We start from the raw sequence: 21,543 nt of genomic DNA on the forward strand, positions 1-21,543 counted from the left end.
AGTGGAAACGGCACTCTCCCACGCCTCAGGTGTCTCAAAGATGAGTCACCCTTTATCTCCTGTTCCCTAGTCTTTACTGGTATTTACTTAACCGTTTTCCCTCCTTTTGGTGGTCCTTAAACATGCACAAAATAAATGATGGCAAATTGGCAACTTTTCTCCATTCTGGTAACTGACAAACTGGCAGGTGTCCCTGGATGCTCCCCACAAACTGGACTCTGGCCTGTGCATGACCCATCTACTTGAGTGGCCCATCGTCGTTTATGGCACAGCACTCCTAGCTCCCCAACCCCTGCCCTGGCTAACTGGCCCCCCCTCTTCTCACCTACCTCCAGCAAAATTCTGCTGCCACATTTAGTCTTGTCCTTTTACCAAATCATTGATGATACCACTCCAGACATTCCCTGAGCAGAACTTTCAAAGTAGGGGAATTTGGGGGAGAAATGGATGGTAATAGAGATGACAGCTACATTCTATCAAGGATAAAATTCAAGGATAGGTGGAAATTTTGAAAGAATGACATTAAAAAGGAGGGAGAAAAGACTTAAGAGAACAGGGAAGATAAAGTATGATCATGCTATGTACATATCCATTGGGTGACATGCTATGTACATATCCATTTTGGGTGACATGAACTTAAGAAAAATGAACATAGTAGAATTCCTATACCTGATATACAAATTTTTGTCTTTTCTATAATAAAATGCAATATCCACATTATTCATTATATGCCTCTATATGTGTATATGTGTATATGTATGTGTACAAGAGAGCAGATCTTAGCGTTGTCTCACTCACTGCCCATAACTAGATGCCTCTGTGCAGAGGCAGGAAGGAGGAAGTAGCTTTAGTGGAGTCGTGGTCCAGGTGGGCTGCCTGGCCCTGCAGGAGTTCCTATGTCCTGCTCTGTTGTAGTTAATAAGAACCAAACTGCCCAGCCATTAAGCTTCCTGGAATGACTCATGTCATCAGGCAGGCTCAGCATGACAGGTTTTAGAAAATGAAACGAACAGTTTTTAAAGAATACTGTGTTGTGGATGAGAAGGATATAAGAATGGATTTGGCACAAGAGGGTAGGATTTTGTTTGAATTGTAAGTTGGAAAGAGCAATTTAGAAAGAATGTGGTGCCTGAAAGCCTAAGATAACCGTGAAAAAACATATAAATGTCTGTGAGTCTCAGTTTTGTTATCTGTAAAATAATGTTTGAAGTATCTCTGATGTTCCTTCCAACTCTCCCATCCTATTAGTAAGAGCTTTAATTTGAAACAAGCAATTAGGAAGAAGCAAGTGTAGCTTTAAGGCTTAGTAATATGATTAAAATGACATCTGAGGGAGATTCGCAGTGTCAGATGAACGGGACGACAGAACTAGGTTAGCGGTGGAGAAACTGGCCAAGCAACTGCAAAGTGGTTAAGCTGGATGTTCAGCCTGAGACAAGGAAGGAAAATAAAGGAGCCAGATCTGATGAATATTGTAGAGGGAGAGCCAAATGGATTTAGAAAAATGGAACATAACTCTCGAATAAGTCCTTGGAATTGTGAGGTGGCAGGTGCCACTGGTTGTGATGTCAGAACATAGGAAGCCATGGACTCAGCGGGCGACTGGAGAGCAGGCTGGTGGCAGCTCTGAAGGGAATGCTACGGATGAGAGGAAAAAGGGGAGTCAGGGCCTGAAGCCTTCTGCCATGAACGAAAGAAAGAACGTACCGTAGTTGGAAAAGCAGCATGGAGCCTGTGGTAGGCCTTTTTTTAAAATTAAATGTATTGGGATGACTTCGGTTAATAAAATTATATAGGTTTCAAGTGTATAGTTCAATAATACATCATATAAATATTGTATGTTCACCATACAAAATTAAATTTCCTTCCGTCAGCATATATTTGACCCCCTCCGCCCTTATCTAAGTTCTTCCCTCTCCCTCTTTCCCTCTGGTAACCACTGAACTGTTGTCCGTGTCCATGAGTCTCTATTTGCCTTATTGTGTTTGTTGCTTTCAGTTTTATATCTCACATATGAGTGAAATCATATGGTTCTCAACTTTTTCTATCTTACTTTTTTCATTTAACATGATAATCTCAAGGTTCCATCCATGTTGTTGCAAATGGCAGTATTTCATCTTTTCTTATGGCTGACTAATATTCCATTGTACATATGTACCACCTCTTCTTTATCCAGTCATCTACTGAAGGACACTTTGGTTGCTTCTATGTCTTGGCCACCACGAATAATGATGCTATGAACATCGGGTACATATATCCTCACAGATAAATGTTGTCAAATTTTGGGGGTAGATACCCAGAAGAGGGATTGCTGGCTCATATGCTAATTCTATTCTTAATTTTTTGAGAAACTGCTGTATTGTTTTCCACTGTGGTTGTGCCATAATGCCAATGTGAAGAATTCCATCTGGGGGAAAGAAAAAGTCAGACTGCCTCACTGCTGTGTTTCCCATTGCTCTTTTCATTTCTGACCTGCTGTCTTGCCTTGACCCCTGTATCTGTGTCTTCTAGGTTTCTGACCGGTCACTGACCCATAGTTTCCCCACATCCCTTCAGGCTCTCCAGCTGTCCCCGTGACTTCTTGCTTCCGTGATGTCATCCAGTCCTATCAAGTCAGAGAGCTTAGAGAGGTCTCGAGATGATGGTAAGAGGCAGAAAATGAGGCCCTTCTGTGAGTCGAGCTGAGGTCTAGCAGGAGGAGGCTGGATGCTGTGGGGTGGAGAGAGCCTTGCCGCTGCTGACAAGGTGGTCTTTGGATGGTGGGAGGAGGGGCAGAAGTGAAGAGCTAACCTGAGAATAAAAGGCCTTTCAAAGTGAGAGGCAACAGGCATTTATTTGAGATCAATAAGAATAGCTATTTGGGACACACTGATTGGGGCAGAAGCTCAAATCATGTTCAGATTAGGAGACAAAGGCAATGCGTGTTTATGAGAAAGGGAACGGAACAATTACATAATAGGAGGAAGGCATTTCTGTCCATGAAGATAAGCTAACATAGTGGCATGAATTCTAAAACAATTTAATTTTCAATCTGGTAGTCATCAGTCTGGTAATCATAATAACTGCTTTCTTATTATCTCTGTAAATGGTTTTCTGGGGGCACAAAGTTCCTTTAGTCCCAGTCCAAAGGTTATTTTGCCCTGTTTTAGCATTCCAAAGATTTGAGGTATAAGACATACAAGGCAGTTCCTCCGGGATGGCAGCTCCGACTCCACTTTAAAGTGGCTCTATTTATATTATTGTTTACAAAAGGTTGGAGCAGAAGCCGGTGCATCCTGGAGCAGGAGCAGGGAGGCTGCGGTGATCGTGTGCAGTTTCCATTTTCAGCTCACGAATTAAGAAGTGAAGTGGAGAGACACCCTAAAACATTTCTTCATGGACTGCCATACAGTCTCCTCGTTGGTCTCTCCCACTACACTCTCTCCCTGCCCGTCTGTAACACATGCTACTGACTGACTCATTTTAAAACATATCTTTAGAAAACCAAAACAATAATTCATAAAGATCTATGCACCCCTGTGTTCGTGGCAGCACAATCTACAATAGCCAAGATACGGAAGCAACCTAAATGCCCATCAAGAGACGATTGGATGAAGACGTTATGGTCCATATATACAATGGAATATTACTCAGGCATTAAAAAAAAAGAAATCCTACCATTAACAATTACATGGATGGACTTAGAGGTTATTATGCTGAGTGAAATAAGTCAGAGAAAGATAAATACCATATGATTTAACTTATATACAGAATCTAAGGAAAAAAAGAACAAACTAATCAAAAACGGACTCGCAAATATAGTGGACAATTTGGTGACAGCCAGAGGGGAGAGGGTTGGGGGGCTGGAAGGAAGGGCGAAGGGTTAAAGCAGTATAAATTAACAGTTGATAGATGGTCATAGGATGGGGAGCATGGCATAGGGAATGCAGACAGCTTTAATGTAACGGCTGTGTGTCGAGCCAGAGGAGAGAACGAGCAATTGGGGATCATTTCATAAACCAAATGTCTAACTAATGTACTGCATACTTGAAACTAACAATAAAATTAAACAAACAAACAAAATACATCTTTAATTTGTGTTACAGCCCTGCTCAGAACTTTTAATATGCTACTCCTAAGTCTGAGCTCCTTAAACCAAAGGTAAGGTTCTCAATGATTTTACCCTACCCGAGTTATTCTCATTCTACCAAGTGAGTGCCTCTGGCTATAGCTGCTTGTCCAGCTGCAAGCCATGGCACTCACTGTGCCTCGAACCTGGAGGCCCACTCCTTTCACAGAGCTGTCGCCTATTTGTCCTCAAGACTCATACTGAGAGAACTGGTTCTTTTTTTCCCAATTAAAACAAAACACACATTCAGGTAGAGTTGAGAGGAATAAGTACATAAAATTACTTTAATAGTTATTAAGCACTGGCTAGATTGCCAAGTGAGTTCCTGGAACAACCAGGATAAATAAATTCTTGAGCTTGGATCTTGGAACTTCCTATTCTTAGTTAGTGTCTAGAGCCATAGCCGAGCTGTTGTTTCCTCTCAGCCTGAAGGCCAAAGAAATGAGTTCACCCACCGCCACCGAATGGGGCAAGTGGTGGGAGCTCAAGACTCTTCAGCATTTAGCACACAGTTTTTCGAGTGTGGACACGGTGGAAAGACTTTTCTCCTGGGAGTCTGGACACTTGGATTCCAGTTCTGGCTTCACCAACAACTAGTGGCCGTCTTTGGCAGGTGCAGGTGCTTTCACCTTCCTGGCCTTTGTTTTTTTGTCTGCAAAGTGAGGAGTTGAACTGGGTGAACTGAAGAACCTTTTTCTTTCAAATTCCATCAGTCTATGATAATGGTTATTATCAAGGTTAGGATATAGCCCAGGGTATGGCAGGCTATGAGCAAAATTCCTGTCAGACGGCAATTCTAGAACATTCATTTTCATTGTGTAAGTTTTTGGAGGTGGCTTCAGCTCTCACTTTGATTGTGACTGGGATGCCCTTGGGTAAGGCCACTTGTTTATGACTCTTTTCCTCACTTGCAAGAGGAGATGGTATCCCTTGCAATCGATAAACCTAGCCAAAAAGGCTGAATGTAATATTTCCTGAGTGCTTCAACATTATTAGGGGAAAGAGATAAAGTTTTAATGATGTGCTTTCTTAACTATACTTGAGGCCAAGTAGATTTTAAAAATATTCTTCCTAGTGTTAACCTTTGCAAGATGTAAACATCTTAATCATGGTATCCAAATATGGAAACACGTTTTGTTTCCCATGATAAAATATCATAAGGAAAACAGATGACTAATGAAAATGTAAATAGTAAGTTATTTATTTCTCTTTCACCAAACCAAAAGATACTAATCCTCCAATTATCTTCGAAGCCAGCCTATCACTAAGGGGTCAATCACCTTGGTTGACTCAGTCTTGGGTAATCAGACTTTTCGTAAGATTTCTATGTTTTTAGTAGTCCTAAATGTGGGCTCCGGGGTTATTCGGTGGGCTTTGTGCACAGTCAAGGCCAGGATGAAGTGGGCCGGGAATTATTCGGACAATGTTTATTGTCTGTTTCTTAGTTCAGGGTACAGTTAATTGTTTCCCGCAATTTATTGGTCTCTAGCTGACTGGTAATTGAAGTATCTATAGTAAAGATCCACTCCAAGTTTTTACAATCAGTAATGGACTCTCTAAGACACTATACGTGAAGGAAAGTATTAAGTAAATCTGCACTGCTTTAGGGGAAATTTTAATGATTTCTTAGCATTGTAATGAGCAAAAATTCATAATTAGGATTTATGTTCTAAAGAATACAGTGAGAAAATGATGTGCCAATATGTTAATGTTAAACATATGTTAATATGTTTCCTTAAAAATTACTAAATGAAAACTTTTATAACTTTGTACCATTATTTATAAAAAGGCATGTAAGATTTTTATTAAAAATGTGAATCTAGAAGGAAGAAGTCTACACTCCATTGTCCATCCCTTTCATGACTCTCCAATAATTAACTTCAACTCTTAAATATCTTTATCCTGGATATGACCAACTGTTTACATTTTCTGTGCTTAACCCAGGCTCCAGGGACCTGCTGGAAAATCATGCAACTCTATGTAATTGGAGCCACCACAAATTCATGATCTCAGTTGTCACTTGAAAAACATTTATCCTATAGGCACCAGGCATTTTGCAAGGCATAGGGTTTAAATAGTGAACAAAACCGCCAAGGTCCTTGCCCATGGGAGCTGGAAGGGAATAGAGGTAAGGAACAGAAAAGCATATAGTATGTCAAGTGACTCTGTAGGGTGTGTCATTCCTCTTTGATCCCAGATCTAGCATAATGTTTCACATACAGTAAGACAATCAAAAAGTGTCTAGTCAGCACTTAGGGTAGGCTCTGGAGATACATCAGTGAACAAGGAATTCAAGGAAGGCTCTGCTCTCTTAGAACTTGGAGAACAGGAAGTAAACAGGTATGAAAAAAGAAATAAATATGCAAGGAAATTTCAGAGAGCGATAAGTGCTGTGAAAGAAAGAAAGGGCAGTGGTGATTGGGAGGCATTTTAGAAAGTCCTCTTTGTGGAGATGACCCTTGCGTTAAGATCAGGTGGAACCTACAAGCATTGTGAAGAGCATTCTAGGCAGCAGAAACAGCAGGTTCAAAGTCCCTGGGGTGGGGATACTTGTGGTGTGTTCAATGCAAAGGAAGCCGGTCTAATTAGAGCACTTAGTGAGGGGTAGGTGAGATAAGGTGTGGTTGGAGATAAGGTGTGGCTAAGCAAGTATCAGACCACCTGGGCCTTTAGGCCATCATAGGATGTTTGGCTTCTCATCATGCTTGGAATAAGCAGTCCAGGTTTGAAGCAGTCCATGTGAGAAATGATGGCATAAATGCAGGCTTTCAAGCATTGTGGAAACATTTTATGGTGGTGACTCAGTACATAAACATATATTCATAAACAAAAATTTCATGAGTCAATACCTGTACCATAAGCAATACACTCTAAGATTTTCTATTTGAGTTCACTGTAAAAGAAATACTGTTCTCACCCACTGATTTCATAAGTCAACCAATGGGCTGCAACTCACAATTTGTGAAATGCTCGTTCAGACTCAGGTGCTGACAGTAGAGAAAAAACAAACAGATTTTGGAGTATATTTTAGAAGTAGAGTTGACAGTGGTTGCCGATGGACTTGTGGATAGGTAAGGGAAAAAGCCTGATAAATGATGATTTGCTATGATTTTGGCCTGAATAAATAGGAGGATGGTGGACTTCTATAGAACTAAGGTGGGTAAGACCAAGGAAAGAACAAGTACGAAGGGAGGAGTGGAGGGGAAATTAAGAAATCTCTAAATACTTCAAAAAATTCTGATTGTATATGTTCATGTGCATAAGGATTTGTAATATTAATCACTAAAATTACGTCAATAAAATATTTTAATATAGACTCAATATTTTTAAATGTTAATTTTATTTTCATCATAGAAATAAAATTTGCTTACTAAGATAAAAGAGAAAGATATATGAACCATGGTCTAGCCACATAAAAGCGACCATGGTTAATTTTTTAATGTTTCCTTAATGTAACTTTTCTCTCTCTATATATTTTTGTTGTTGTTATTGCCTAAGCTTTCATAAAGATAATTGTTTAAGATTGGAATAATATAAGCAGTATGGAGATAATCAGTGGATTTGGAGACAGTAAAGATGATAATCATTGAAGCTTAATGAGTAGCTTTATTTTTGTAATAACAAGGTAATTTTAGTGCGGAACCCCATTATTTGGTCCAATGTTTCACAAACTTTAAAAGTTCATACACGTGATCACATAATTTCCAATCAGTTTTGGATATGTGCCCAGATTTGGACATACATACTCCATACACGCTCCTTGAAAAAGCCAGCTTCATTCCTCGTACAGCTTAACAAAATGAGCCAGCAGGGCTCAAACTATGGCCATGTTAGAAGTAATATTTTATTATTACTAGTCAAATGTATACATGTATTAAAGTCTTGAATGATTACAGTAGTATCCTTTTTGGTGCAAGTGACAAAATCCCAAACAATGCATGTGTAAGTCATGTCAGTTTTGTCTCCCCAAGCTTCTCAACTTCAGAGATGTTAACGTGAAAAATATGTGCATTTAAGAATTGATATACAAATGGTAGGTGGCCCATAGGGGGCATCTCACTTGGCAAAAAAAAAAAAGTCATTATAAAATTATTTGAAATAGTGAACTCGTTTAGTGCATTGAAAATATTTGAATAAGCACTCTTTAGTCTGTATAAAATGAGATGTACGTGTATCAATCACTTTTTTTTTTTTTTTTACATCAACACAATGGTAGGCTGAGCTTGTAGGCTAAAAACAACTTGCCCTAAGTGAAGGAATGATTTTCTTTAGTTCTATTAACATCCCACTCACAGAGACAATTTGGTGCCATTTGAAGATACTTGAAACCTGCAGCTTTTTCTTGCCAAGATTTGCTATAACATAAAAATTAAGCAGAAGTAAGGCTTAACGATTTTTTAAAAGAATAAATTCCTTCAGTTTCTAAACTAAAGTCATACTCAGCTCAAATTCGGAAAAAGGGAATCTTATAAAGGTATTATAAACTTACTAACCTGTCTTTTCCCCCACAATACACTTTAAAAACAAAATTGAGATATATTATACAACATATTGAAGTAACGGGAAACTAAGAGAAAAAAGGAAAACTTCTTAAGTGATCATGAGTTATACAGTTATGCAGAAAAATCTGTCTCATAACTTCTTAATTTTAATTGCTATGGCTACATTGTTATATATCACTACTCTCTTCAAGTGACTTTTATTTTTTAAATAATATTACCCTGACTACTGAATAAAATATAATACCCTAGTCATATGTACAGGTGGAAATATGATATATTTCTAACCAGGCTGGATCAGGTACCATGTGGTGTCCCATTTCAGTTCAGGGCATAAACACCATATAGACTTACCTACCACATGACTTCTGGACTTAGCCTAGGAATATCAAAATTTTTTTTGTGTTAGTTGTAGTGATTGCTTTAAAATCTATTTTTTTCTTTGGACATAATCTAGTTAAGTGGCAACTGTGGGCAACTATTACTCAAATGTAAAAAGTTACTGTAAAGGTGACAGCATAAATTATATATATTATACCCTTTTTACTCCCCTGTATGAAACTGTGAGGCTTTGTTAGGAATAGTTCACTATTCCCTTTGTCTATTCATTTTTTCTTCATTAGTCTGAATGTGACTCAAGTAAGTAAAGACATAGGTAATAATCTTCTTGCTTAATACTGATGTGTATCAACATGTTAAAGGGATAATAAAATCTACGAGAATCAGAGTAAGATGAACCATAACTTATTTACTCAGACACTATAACCATGTGTTCATACATTCTTGATTTATTCTACAAATACTGAGTGGCTCTTATATGCTAGTCACTGTGGTAAGAGCTGGAGATACAACCAAAGGTGGAATAGAAACACCCCCACCCCCATCCCACCTCGTGAAAGTCTTACTCAACTGAGCTTATAGACACATAAACAACTACAGTGCCATCTGACGAATGTGTAAAGATGGTAAGTGATGAGGAAATATAGGAGAGGTCCCCATCATACTCAGAGGGAGAGGTGGGATTCAGAACTGAAGAAGGAGTAAGAATTCACCAGGCAAAGAGGTGGCAAAGTGTCTTGTAAAAAGGGAGAAGGAGATGAGGACAAAGTATTTGGTAATATCCCAATAATAGGTGTCGTGGCTGTGCTTCATCTGGAAGTGTAATGTTCCTTTTAAATCTGATGAAGCTATCAGTGAAGAAACTCTGGCCAGTCAATGTTTCAAGGGCAATGAGAATCACATAAATATAGCAAAATATTTATCTGAAACAATAGACAAAGTATTCTAGCACAGCCTTTTTATTCTTAAATAGTTTTTAAAAGGTAATAATAGTACCACAAAAAATAATCTTTTTCCTGCTTTCTTGGCTTGATTTTTCACCCCACCAAAAAAGAACAAAACAAAAAAGTGAAAAACAACATCAGGGAAATATAGAAACACGATCACAAAAGGACTATTGTTTCGATCCAGATTGTGTTAGTAAGACTGGCAAACCAGTTCTTCTCTATTCCAGTTGCTGAGAATTACATAACCGTAATTATGACATTCTTGAGATGCAGGCTAGCAATCTCGACTTCTCTTGATTTCAACAGGCTGCAGATTACCAAATGTGTGGTCTTTGAAGACCTGTCTCCACGCTACACTACAACTCCTGAGAGGTCTGTGTTTCAAACCAGTTGCCGTGGAACCTGGCAACTGTACTTGCTGTATAGTAAGATGCTCAGTTAATGCTTGTTGAAGAATGAGATCAGAGATCCACCTTTCCGGCCATCTTTTCCTCCAGCTTTCTTCCTCCTCCCCCTCTTATGAAGGGAAACCTCTAACAATAGTCAAACCAGGCTTCCTGGCCCTTCTCTGATGGCCCTCCATTCGCCTGGCAGGACAATCACCACCCTGCCCCAGTAAAGGCTGATGCCTCTCCCAGACTGGATTCGGAGTCCTGCGGGGCAGTGACTGTGTCTTCTTCATCCACGGGATGCCCGAGACCTCATAAAGTAACTAGCATGTAGTGGGTGCACCATAACTGTTGAATAAGCAATTGTATGAAGGGTTATAAACTTTGCAATGAGTTTACCTTACCAAGAAATGTTTATTGAATTGCTAACTCGCCAGGCACTATTTCAGATGTGGAGGAGACAGGTGAATAAGATTGATTGGGCCTCTGGCTTCATGGAAATTAAAATTCCAGTGGAGACAGACAACATACATGTCTGACTTGTTTTGGATGTCTGACCGCTGACAGCTTTCAAGCCCTTTCCCCTTCTGCCTCACCACTGGGCAAGCAGGTCAGAAGATTTGGGTGCTCCTCTCCTTTTTCAGACCACAGAAACCCCAGTGATGCATAGAACTCTAACCCTCACCCGCCCCCTAACCATAATGAGCATCTGCGCCAGTGCCCCTGCCTTTATTCAGGCCATTTTCAGTTGCCCTGCTTTTCCCAGCCCCTCTTGGTGTGCATGTGCCCTCCTCGCTCTGGGTGTCTGCACCAGCCCATAGTGCTGGTGGGGAGCTGAACCTGCTCTCCGTGGGGCAACCACAAACAGAGACAAATAAGCCAGGTGATTGCATGTAATGGTAAGTATTATGGGAAAAATAAAAGAGGAGTGGAGGCCTGGGAAAAGGGTGAGCTCTACAGAATTATGTTATGTGACAACTTAATCTCTTGAGCAAAACTTAATGTGGCAGGACTGCCAGCTGTCTCCCAGTGCTTTTTCCCAATCTCCATAATAAGAAAATAATAATAATACTGTATTTCTTCCTCCACTTTCAGCTGGGTACATGGTCTCCCACAATAAAAATGACATTTCCCAGCTCCACTTTTAGTTGGGAGTGGTCATGGGACTTGATTCTAGCCCATAGGCTTGGATTGGGTCCCATTCTTCTGACCTGATGTAGACCTGGTGGTTGGAGCTGCAATGGCCGCCCTGGACCACGGCATGACCTTGGGGATCCACGCTGTGCAGAGGAAAAGAGAAGGTGCTTGCGTCCTTACACTGAGGAGCACCCGAGCTCCGCCTGCCTCCCCCAACTTGAACGTCTGAGAAAAAACCACTTGTGTCTTGTTAAAGCTACTGAAATTTTAGGCTCTGAGCTTTTCTCACCGGAACTAATCCCAAACCATACATTTGTTGAACATATAACTTTAGAACCTGTTATCTTCTGTCTCTATATCTTTCACCGACTCTATTCTTGCTCCTTAGCCCTACTTCTTCTTTTCCCTTCCCTCATACTTCCTCCCTTCCTTTCTGTTCTTTTTTCCTTAACTGAGCATTATGCAAATTTAAATATCTTGAAGTATTATCTATAAAATACATTTTTAAAATTAACTTTTATTATAGAGAATATAAAGTACACAAGAGTAGACACAATAAAATACCAAATCCTTTTGTACCCACAACTCTGCCTCACCAATAATTAACTGTGGTCAGTTTAGCTCCATCATACCCTCACCTCTTCCCTCCTCCTACAATATTTTGAAGCAAACCTCAGACTTCATATTATTACTGAACAAAGTTCCAGGTCTCACTGTTGCTAAAAAGCAGCTAAATCAATCTTCTTCTGCTAGAAATAAAGCCAAATTCCTAACTCAGACTTTCCTTCATTTCATAAAAATCATCCTTTTCATATCGTTTTCTGAGGGTTCATCTTCATTTTTTCTCTCTGATTCTCACCCTCCCTCCTGGTTTTCTCTCTCTCTCCCTCCTTTTCTCTCTCTCTCTCTCTCTCTGTATCTAATATATCTTTTACCTACAGCCCCGTGCCCACTTTTTTTCCCCCCAAGGAAATCCAGGTCTAATTTACTCACTCATATTTTTGTTCTTTGATGCACATTTCTCTTTCAATTTTCAACCACTGAGAATTTATTTTGCAAAAATGGCAGAGTTTTCTCATATATAGTTCCTTTATGAATTTGGAAAAAATAAGTTTTAAAAAGTCACACAGTCCCTAACCTTATGTCAGATAATAAAAACTAGCTACACTAGTAAAAACAGTGGGAAAATAGAGTGAATAAGAAGAATCCACTTACAGTAGTAGTCACCATTAAGTATTGGGTGTTATTTTAACTAGACAAGTTCTAAAACTCTAATGATACTGAAGACTTGTTTTTATAACATTTATAAGGCATCAATCTTTATATCAGTGGACCTTGGGCCGTGTGGATGTTTTCTTACCAGGCAGGCTGGAACTGTTTTGATATCACTCATGCCTAAGAATCAAGCATGTTTCTCAGAGGCAGAGTGTTACCAGTTTTTTAGAGGGAGTCCAGATTACTTACACATGGAGGAGGCAGATCTTTCCACAAAATGATACGATTACAGAGTGTCACATGCTCATATATTTTACTTGCTTTTATTTTGTAAAAAATAAATCTGTGACTTGTACACTGTAACAGAACAGAAAGAACCATGACCTATCAATACTACTGACTTCATATACTTTTGGAAACCTACTATGTTCCTGAGAATAGCAAACATTTTTCTTCTGGGAAGCTGGGGTACATGCCGTCCCATAACCTCACTACTTTTACCTGTACCATTATTTTGCACTTCGCACCAATAAGTAGATGTGGTAATTCCTGTCCCCTCAGTGTGGTAAAAGCACCTGTAATTGCTACACATGTTTGTACTTGTCTAGACTGAAGACTGGAATCTGAGAGTAAAGGCTTGTTGCTTTCATCTCTGTATTGCAACGCTCAGCTCGTGGAGCCCGACCAACAGTCAATGAGCACCCAAGAATATTTTGCAAAATGAGTAAATACAGAAACTCTTTAGACAAAACCAGTAGTATAGCTTCTTGGGGTTCAGGTTCATTTAGCAAGTTGGTATTCAATGTCTCTTTTGTTCTTTGTTCTTAGTGGTTCTTAGAGGCCTTTTTACTTTTCTCCTGGTCTTAATACGGCAGTTTTCCTTATCACGCCCTACTCACTTCAGTATTAGGATTCCCACCTTTTTTTTTTTTTTTGACATACTAACATTTAACGTCTCCTAATACTCTTAAGGTTGTATGTCCTCATTTCTATGCCCAAGTGGGGTTGGACTTAAAATTTCAGACATAGAGTTGAGAATTTAAGTACATATACTACTCATGATAAAGTGTTTTCCCAGAAGATTTAAAACCATTATTTCCTGGGCTGTGAGAGATTTAAAACTTCTCCTTATCGTCTTGGGGAAGCAACGATTTAGAAAAGCTGCATGTATAAATAATATTGTTACAGTAAGTCATCCACTGTTGGGGCAGGGTGGTGGTGGGGGGCTGTGCTCTACGTAGACATTCATCCACATGTCTACATATTCATTCCACATTTAAATATTTAGAATTTTCAGTAGCCCATGAATACAAGAAAATTTATTACATTAAGGTGGGCTTTGGGTATTTGACATGTAGCTGATATTTTCACAGTGTGAGAAATATCAAGCTGACATTAGCTGTCTTGGTGATGATTACTTTCAAATGTCAGAGAGCAGAAACTTATCAGGGGACTTCAGGGCTTTCGGATACTGTCAACTTAAAAGACATCCACATCGGCTTCTTTTTATTTAAACATGCTAAATGGAGTATGAAAAGCAGGTTAAGAAATCCACAGAGAAAGGAAGAGCAAAGAAGAAACCTATTGACAAGAGCATCTTAAATAGATTGATGGACTCTTACATCAATTTCATGGACACCTTGCTGACAGCAGGCTTCGGCGACTGTCTCTTAATATTTCTGACAGCTGTAATCTTATTATTCATATTATTTCACTCATATCATTTATATTGAATTCAGGAAATTTGAAATAAGGTCTGAACTATCTGATTTTTGTTGATTATCTTGAATAAATAAGTGAAATAACAAAATATTTTCCTACCACTTTTAATACTAATATTGGGCTTCAAACTAAAATTAAATAATAGCGATATTTTAAATAGAAAATTTATTTATTTTTGTTCACCAAACTCTTTAGCAGCTAATTATGAACCTACTGCACTGCTGCCACTTTGGAAATAACACAAAGGCGTTTTTAAAAAAATTATTATTAAATAAATTCGCCACATCAAAGACAATTATGAGTTTAAATAAACCTTTGTCTTTCCAATTATGCGCACAGCAGTGCTCTGATTTACTTGGGGTCACTGAGATCCCAGGGCATGCTCTGAAAAGCATTTCTCATGCAGTCTATCTTTTAGAGTTCCTTTCTGTTCTCGGAAGCCAGTATCTTCCTCTTTAAAATCCCTTTCAACAACAATGGGAATGCTGTCGATGGTGGTAACACGGATCAGAGTCTTAAAATCGGCCCTGTTGGTTCTGACTTCTGTAGGTCAAGGAGAGGAGTCACTGTGCAGCCATCTAAATCCCCTGATTTATCTCACAAAATGTTATTTCTGGTACAAACAAAAACTGAGAGGCCTCTGAGCTACACCGGCTACTTTTGGGGGTTATGAAATGTTACATGTGTTATTCGAAAAACTAAAAGGTTTTGGTCAAGCCAAACTTGTTGACAGAAGTATCACACAAGATCATTGTTTAACTTCACTAATTCAAAGCTGAAACGGATGGATGGATAATTGCTACTCTATCAGTATTGCTCAAATTCTTAAACATAAGTGCTGAATTCAAGGGCCATCATTTCATTAATTAAGCTTCAAGAGTCCCACTGTTTTGTATGCGTCGAATTTCTCAAAATAAATAATATTGAAAAGGTAGCATTTGCTGCGTTTATACACTTGATTGTATCCCTAAAAGCCAAAGAGTTCCACTGGCGGATTTCAGCAGAACTGTCCCCTGTGAAGACAGGAAACAAATGGGGCACCTTGGCGAATAGCTCCCCACAAGGTTCTGGGCCACCGCAGCAACATCCTTAAATGCAAGGGCTGGCAGGTTCAATCTCTCCTCTTGCATCCAAAAAGGGAAAGAGGCCCTGGTCCAGCGTCCCAGCGCCAGTTACAGTTCGGCCTCTGGGAGTCGTTAGAGCCCCAGATGGCCTGGGCCACTAAGAGCTCCATGAGGGCGGACGATCTCGTCTGTATCCCCACGCCCAGTTCAATTCCAAGCTGGACAAGGGCTAATCTCTTCTGGTCACTTCCCTGCTTATTTTCTTCCTAATCAAGTTCCTTTCGCCTGGTGGGTCCTCCAGCCCGCAGACCAGGCCGAGTCCAGGCGGGACGGTGAGTGTTCAATGTCTGGAATAGGAGTGGGAGGAAAGACCGGGCCACTGGGCCTTTGACCTCCAGAAAAGTCGCTCCAAAAGACAAAGTCTCCCCTGGGAAATTAGGAAGCAGGAGCTTCGCGCGGCCTTCTTAGGGCCATGGGGCCCCCTGCTCGCCCGCTGCTGGCTGCGGAGACGCGGGGCGCCCCCCGGTGGCCGCCCGCCGCGCTGTTCCAGGCGCTGGAGGCCGTGGCGGAAGGGGCGGCGCTGAGCCGGCGCCGCGTGGCCATGGAGCGGTCGGCTCAGGAGGAGCTCTCGGCTTTGGCGGCGATCTTCTGCGGGCCCGGCGAGTGGGAGGTGCTGAGCCGCTCAGGTGACTGCCGCGCGCCGCGGGGACAGGGCGCCCAGTCCTCCGCTCCGCCAAGGCTGAGCTCCCTGCCCAGAGCGCACACTTGAGGGCCGACTAGTTGTTGAGGCAGCGACGCGCACCGGGGGTGGAGTTGTGTAGGGGGCAGGCGGGAGTGTGAGACGCCCGCCTCAGTGTGCCCCGGCCCGCGCCTCTGCAGTGAACGGGAAACCTGATGCTCGGGCTCGGGGGCCCCCTCCGGCCGGTCCCTGCCTTCTGCGCCCCTTTGCCCCGTTCCCCACCTCGCTCTTCCCGCTCCCCACTCGCGGAGCGCCCAGCCCTGCGTACCCGCCTTGCCGCCTCCTGGAATGCGCACCCCTACGCATTCCTTGGCCGACCCGTACTTGTTCTTCAGCTCTCAGCTTAAAAAGAGGCCTATCCTGACACCTTTAGTTTAAAGCCAGCTTCCCCAAATTGCATTATTGGATGTTCTTTGTAAGCGCTGTACATCCTTTGTAAGCGCTGTATATATTATTTGGTTGTCTCAAGTTGCTTGAGGGCAGGGACCCTGCCTGATTTGTAATCACAGAACTCCAAGCGAAGGACAGTGTCAGGCATACAGGACAGTGCCAGGCGCATGGTAGGTGATCAGTGAATGTTTGCCGAATGAATCTTTGAAGTCGTACAGTGCTCAACCTGAATCTTTTCTCAGTTACGTTTAGAAGTTGATTGCTTTTCTTATGCTTTTTCTGGTCCCCTGAAAGGTAGGTTCTTGGGGGCACATCGATCATTCAGCCAACATTTATTTATTCCCTGCACACATTGACAGTTTCAAAGGCACCACCCCTTTCCTCTAGGAACTTACAGTCTAGAAAGGTTCTTTGGCTATTTTTGATGATAACTAAAACTTATCCGGTTCCTGTCTGTGGCTTCTATTAAGTAAAAAACAAAACTGCAGTTTATGAAAAAGGGCAGTGATACAGATAATCTTCCATTTTTGTGTGGCTTTCAGATACATCATGTAAATTTTTTGGCATGGGATTTAGCCTTCTGTTATGTTTCAGCTACTATTAAAGTTGCCTTTCTGACCATAAATTGGTTGACCTTTAATAAAGTAGGTAGTCTAAAATGTGCTGGGTATTGTGAGAAATCCTTGGATTAAGATGGTTTCATGTATCCGTGTGGTGTGTTATTCACACGCACAAAGCAGGAGTTGACTCCCCTTCACTTATTCTTTCTTGCATCGCCCATCTACACACATTCATCGAGCCCTGTGTATCAACTGGCACTGTGAACCAATAAGTGTAATGGACCAGCTTTCTCTTTAGTGCCTAGCCTGTCTGTATCTTTCTGAAACAGTAGTTTAAAAGCCATATTGAAGGATTTACTCACAGTGTTTTCTTGACACTACTGTTCTGATTGGATAGCATTCCTAGTTCTTCATCATCTGCTTTGCTGTCTCCATTCTCTCTCATTGATAATCGCTTCTGCCTGAGGCAGGTTATTAGAAGAGATCATCAGTTTTCCTCAATTCCTTTATTATGGCTCAGCCGGGAATATCCTGGAAAAATGAACCTATGATTTTTCATCACACCTTAAAGAGGATGAGTAGTGGTGGTCTGGGTCATGAGGACATGGCAGAGCATGAGACACTGCTGAAGGGTCAGAGAAAACCCAAGAAACTAAGCATAGGAAGAATGGGAGCAGTTTCTTCACATCGAGAACACTGTGGATCCTTTATCTGCTGTTAAATTAAGCATGACTTTCGAGCCATGCCTCCTAATTAATTTAATTCAGTGTTCTGGCATCAATAAGTAATTGAATTATAAAAGAATTCAGTGTAATAACTTAGGACATTTTGTTGCTGAAAGGTTCATTGGAGAATAGAACAGTTCACTGATTGAAATAGGGTTGTTTGATGTTCACAGCTGGAAACTAAGGGTAAGGTAAGGAATTCTTACAGCGGTCCCCAACCTTTTAGGCACCAGAGACCAGTGCTTCTATGAGAATCTAAAGCCTGATGATCTGAGGTGGAGCTGAGGCGGTGATGCTAGCGCTGAGGAATGGCTGCAAATACAGATGAAGCTTTGTTCGCTCGGCCGCCGCTCACCTCCTGCTGTGTGGCCTGGTTTCTAATGGGCCATGGACTGGTACCGGTCCGTGGCCCAGGGGTTGGGGACCTCTACTTTAACAGACCACAGTAGACACATAGTGAGCTACTGGCTACCACTCTGCTGGTCACTGTCAGCTTGGGTTGGAGGATATAAGCTTGATACCAGAATATTTTGAATGCCATTGGTTTTTTTCCTGACTTCCCCCAAATAAGTTCCTTGTTGCTACTGGAGTCAGGAGAACACTGTGGGAAATGGCAGTTCTGGTACAAGATAGCCCAGGAAGGCTCAGGGTGCCAACCCAAGGGTCAACTGTTAAGGCCGTAAGATTGAAGAGGCTGAATAATTGGATTCAGTTTAGCTGGGCTAATTTATGCTGAGAATTGCAGGGACTTATATACATTTTGGCCTCTTTACAATGGTTATAGTAAGCTCATAGTAAGAGACAACGGGGTAACTGTCTCTCGAGTATAGATTCTGTAAGCCTCGACACTCCTGTCTACTAGGGAGGGCTATGGGTGGACTAAGGCGTACCCTGCCCCTCCTCAAGCAGTACAGTCAGGCCAAGTGCCAGGTTTAATGGGGTCACCTACTATGTACCCAATACATCTTACTTGATGAGAATTCTCTTAGCTTTAAATGCATCTTACTTGATGAGAATTCTCTTAGCTTTATTTTATAAAGCAGATAACGGATGCTCAGGTTGGTTAGGTAACCACCAGACTCCAGGGTGTATGGACCCTAACACTGCATTGTACTCACTAATAGAGATGGGGCTGCTGCGGCAGGAAGACAATTCTTAGGAAAGAGGGAGGAGGGGAGAGATGGGGGGGGAGAGAGAGAGAGAGAGAGAGAGAGAGAGAGAGAGAGAGAGAGAGAGAGCGCGCGAGAGAGAGAGAGAGAGAGCAAGAGAGAGAAAGAATGAGAATGAACAGCCAGAGAAAGATGGGTATGACACCACTTATGTTCAGGATAATTCTGCAGGGGAGTGTGTGTGGGTGCATGTGTGTGCACACCTGTGAGATAGATGGGATTGGTATTGTTATAAATCTTAATTTTCCTGATGAAGTAATTTGGGGCCACAGAGATTATATTGCCATAGTCAGTGCTTATGATATGCAGAGTTGCATTTCTGGAAATTATTTTACAGATCAAAAAGTTGTACAGCGGGAGGTATATAAGACCTAATAGCAAGTAATATGTTTACACAGTAGTAGTTCCATAGTGAAGTTTTGTATTCTGCTATAATTAACGTTCAGGTTGCATAGGGCCTTCTTGCAAAATGAATCATGACTGTCACCTACTGACCCTTCTAATTCCGCTGTTCCCCTGTGGATTGTTGGTACTGAGCTCACCAATTCATTCTTGAACTTCACTTCTAAAGGATGGGATTGACACTTCTAGCTTTACTTATTTTTATTTTTATTTTCTGTAACTACATTTTAAATGTATATAAAAATTCAGCTGTAACAAAAACCAAGCACTAGTGGATGCATGCTGGGAGCAAGAGGAAAGAAAATCTTGTGTGATGACATATGAGAGTGTGTTGGGGGCTTCTTAGTGGTTTTCTTGAACACAGTCTTGCTGAGGATATAAAAAAATTGCAAAAAAAAAAAAAAAGCTAGTCTAGGGAAAGTCAATTGTATATGTATAATTATATATATATAATTTCTTAACAGACCCTAAATGAATCTTGAAGAACTCATTATCTTAAATTTAGCTTACATTTTTCATTGTCTTTTGTTATTGTGTGTGACTATGAAGTAGGGTGAATACTTAAAAATAACATTTGTGTAGCATCTAGGGGTTCATTTCAGATCTCTAGTTTGAATTTCTGTTGTTTGGAGTGTGGTTAAGAGCAGAATTTCTTCCAGATACTTGTAGGGAAGAATAAGATTTGAACCTATTTTTGTTTGTGTTTTAGTTAGGAAGTTGCTACACTTACTATAAGGCAGTGTCTTATTAAAAAGAAAAACAATAGTGAATATATATTTGAACTTCAACCAGAGGCAAGACCTATATCTTTTAGTAGGGTCTTTAGAATAGATGAAAATTGTCTGGGTACTTATGAAAATGTTAGTTTTCTAGGGCAGGCATGAGTTTTCTAGGGCATAGATGTTTACTAAGAATGATGAGTTTGTGGGTTAAACTTAATAACTAGAGTTTTTTGGGGCCATGGAGGGGCAGAGAGATTAGTGTTAGATTATTTTCCTGTTAATCACTGTGTTTCTAAGCTGTTAATAATCTTAAAGCAAATAGGGGCAACTTTGTTTTCTTTTTTTTTTCAAGATTATTATTTTTTTTATTTAAAAAAATATTTTAAAAAATTTTAAATTACAGTTGTTATACAATATTATATTAATTTCAAGCGTACGACATAGTGATTTATACAACATTTATATAACTTTCAAAGTGATCACCCCAGTGAATCTAGTACCCATCTGATACCATCCATAGTTATTAAAATATTATTGACTCTATTCCTTATGCTGTACTTTACATCCCATAACTATTTTTGTAACTGCCAATTTGTACTTCTTAATTCCTACCCCATTTTCACTCACCCTTACCACCTCTCCCCCCCGCACCCAATCTGGCAACCATTAAAATGTTCTTTGTACCTATGAGATTGTTTCTGTTTTGTTTATTTTGTTCTTTAGATTCTACATGTGAGTGAAATCATATGGCATTTGTCTTTCTCTGTCTGACTTACTCTACTCAGTTCAATACCCTCTAGGTCCATCCATGTTGTTGCAGATGGCAAGATTTCATTCTATTTTTATGGCTGAGTAATATTCCATTATATATATTTACCACCTCTTCTTTATCCATTTATCTGTTGGTGGATACCCAGGTTGCCTTCATATTTTGGCTATTGTAAATAATGCTGCAACAAACATATGGATGCACATGTCCCTTTAAAGTAATGTTTTGGATTTGTTTGGATAAATACCCGAAAGTGGGATAACTGAGTCCATCTTTGTCTCTCGTTATAGCTTTTATTTTAAAGTCTATTTTTTTTCTGATATAAGTATTATTCCCACACCATTTTTTAATTTTCATTTTCATGAAATATTTTTTTCCATCCCTTTACTTTCAATCTGTGTGTGTCTTTTGATCTGAAGCGAGTCTCTTGTAGGCAGCATATGTAGGGTCTTGTTTTCTTATCCATTTAGCCACTCTATGTCTTTTGATTGGAGCAGTTAGTCCATTTACGTTTAAAGTAATTGTTGATACATATTGGTAATTATTGCCATTTTATTATTCATATTTTTTACCTTTTTTTCCTCCTAATTCTTAAAGAACTCCCTCTAACATTTCTTGTGATTTTGGTTTGGTGGTGCTGAACTCCT

At 40.3% G+C, this 21,543-nt stretch overlaps 1 protein-coding gene across 3 annotated transcripts in view; it reads left to right on the top strand.

The window, feature by feature from the left end:
• The first annotated feature begins 15,993 nt into the window (after nt 1-15,993).
• The window catches only part of RWDD3 (RWD domain containing 3), a 23,493-nt gene continuing 17,943 nt past the window's right edge, over nt 15,994-21,543 (top strand). For all 3 annotated transcript variants that reach the window (XR_002777574.1, XM_011382194.2, XM_011382193.2), the window contains exon 1: nt 15,994-16,106. Coding sequence is in view for 2 of the 3 variants with exons in the window: in XM_011382194.2 (XP_011380496.1) it covers nt 16,022-16,106 (85 nt within the window). In the remaining variant the exon portion in view is untranslated. The remainder of the gene's footprint in view (nt 16,107-21,543) is intronic.

This window comes from Pteropus vampyrus, unplaced genomic scaffold (assembly GCF_000151845.1).
Source record: "Pteropus vampyrus isolate Shadow unplaced genomic scaffold, Pvam_2.0 Scaffold463, whole genome shotgun sequence".
Taxonomy (NCBI): domain Eukaryota; kingdom Metazoa; phylum Chordata; class Mammalia; order Chiroptera; family Pteropodidae; genus Pteropus; species Pteropus vampyrus.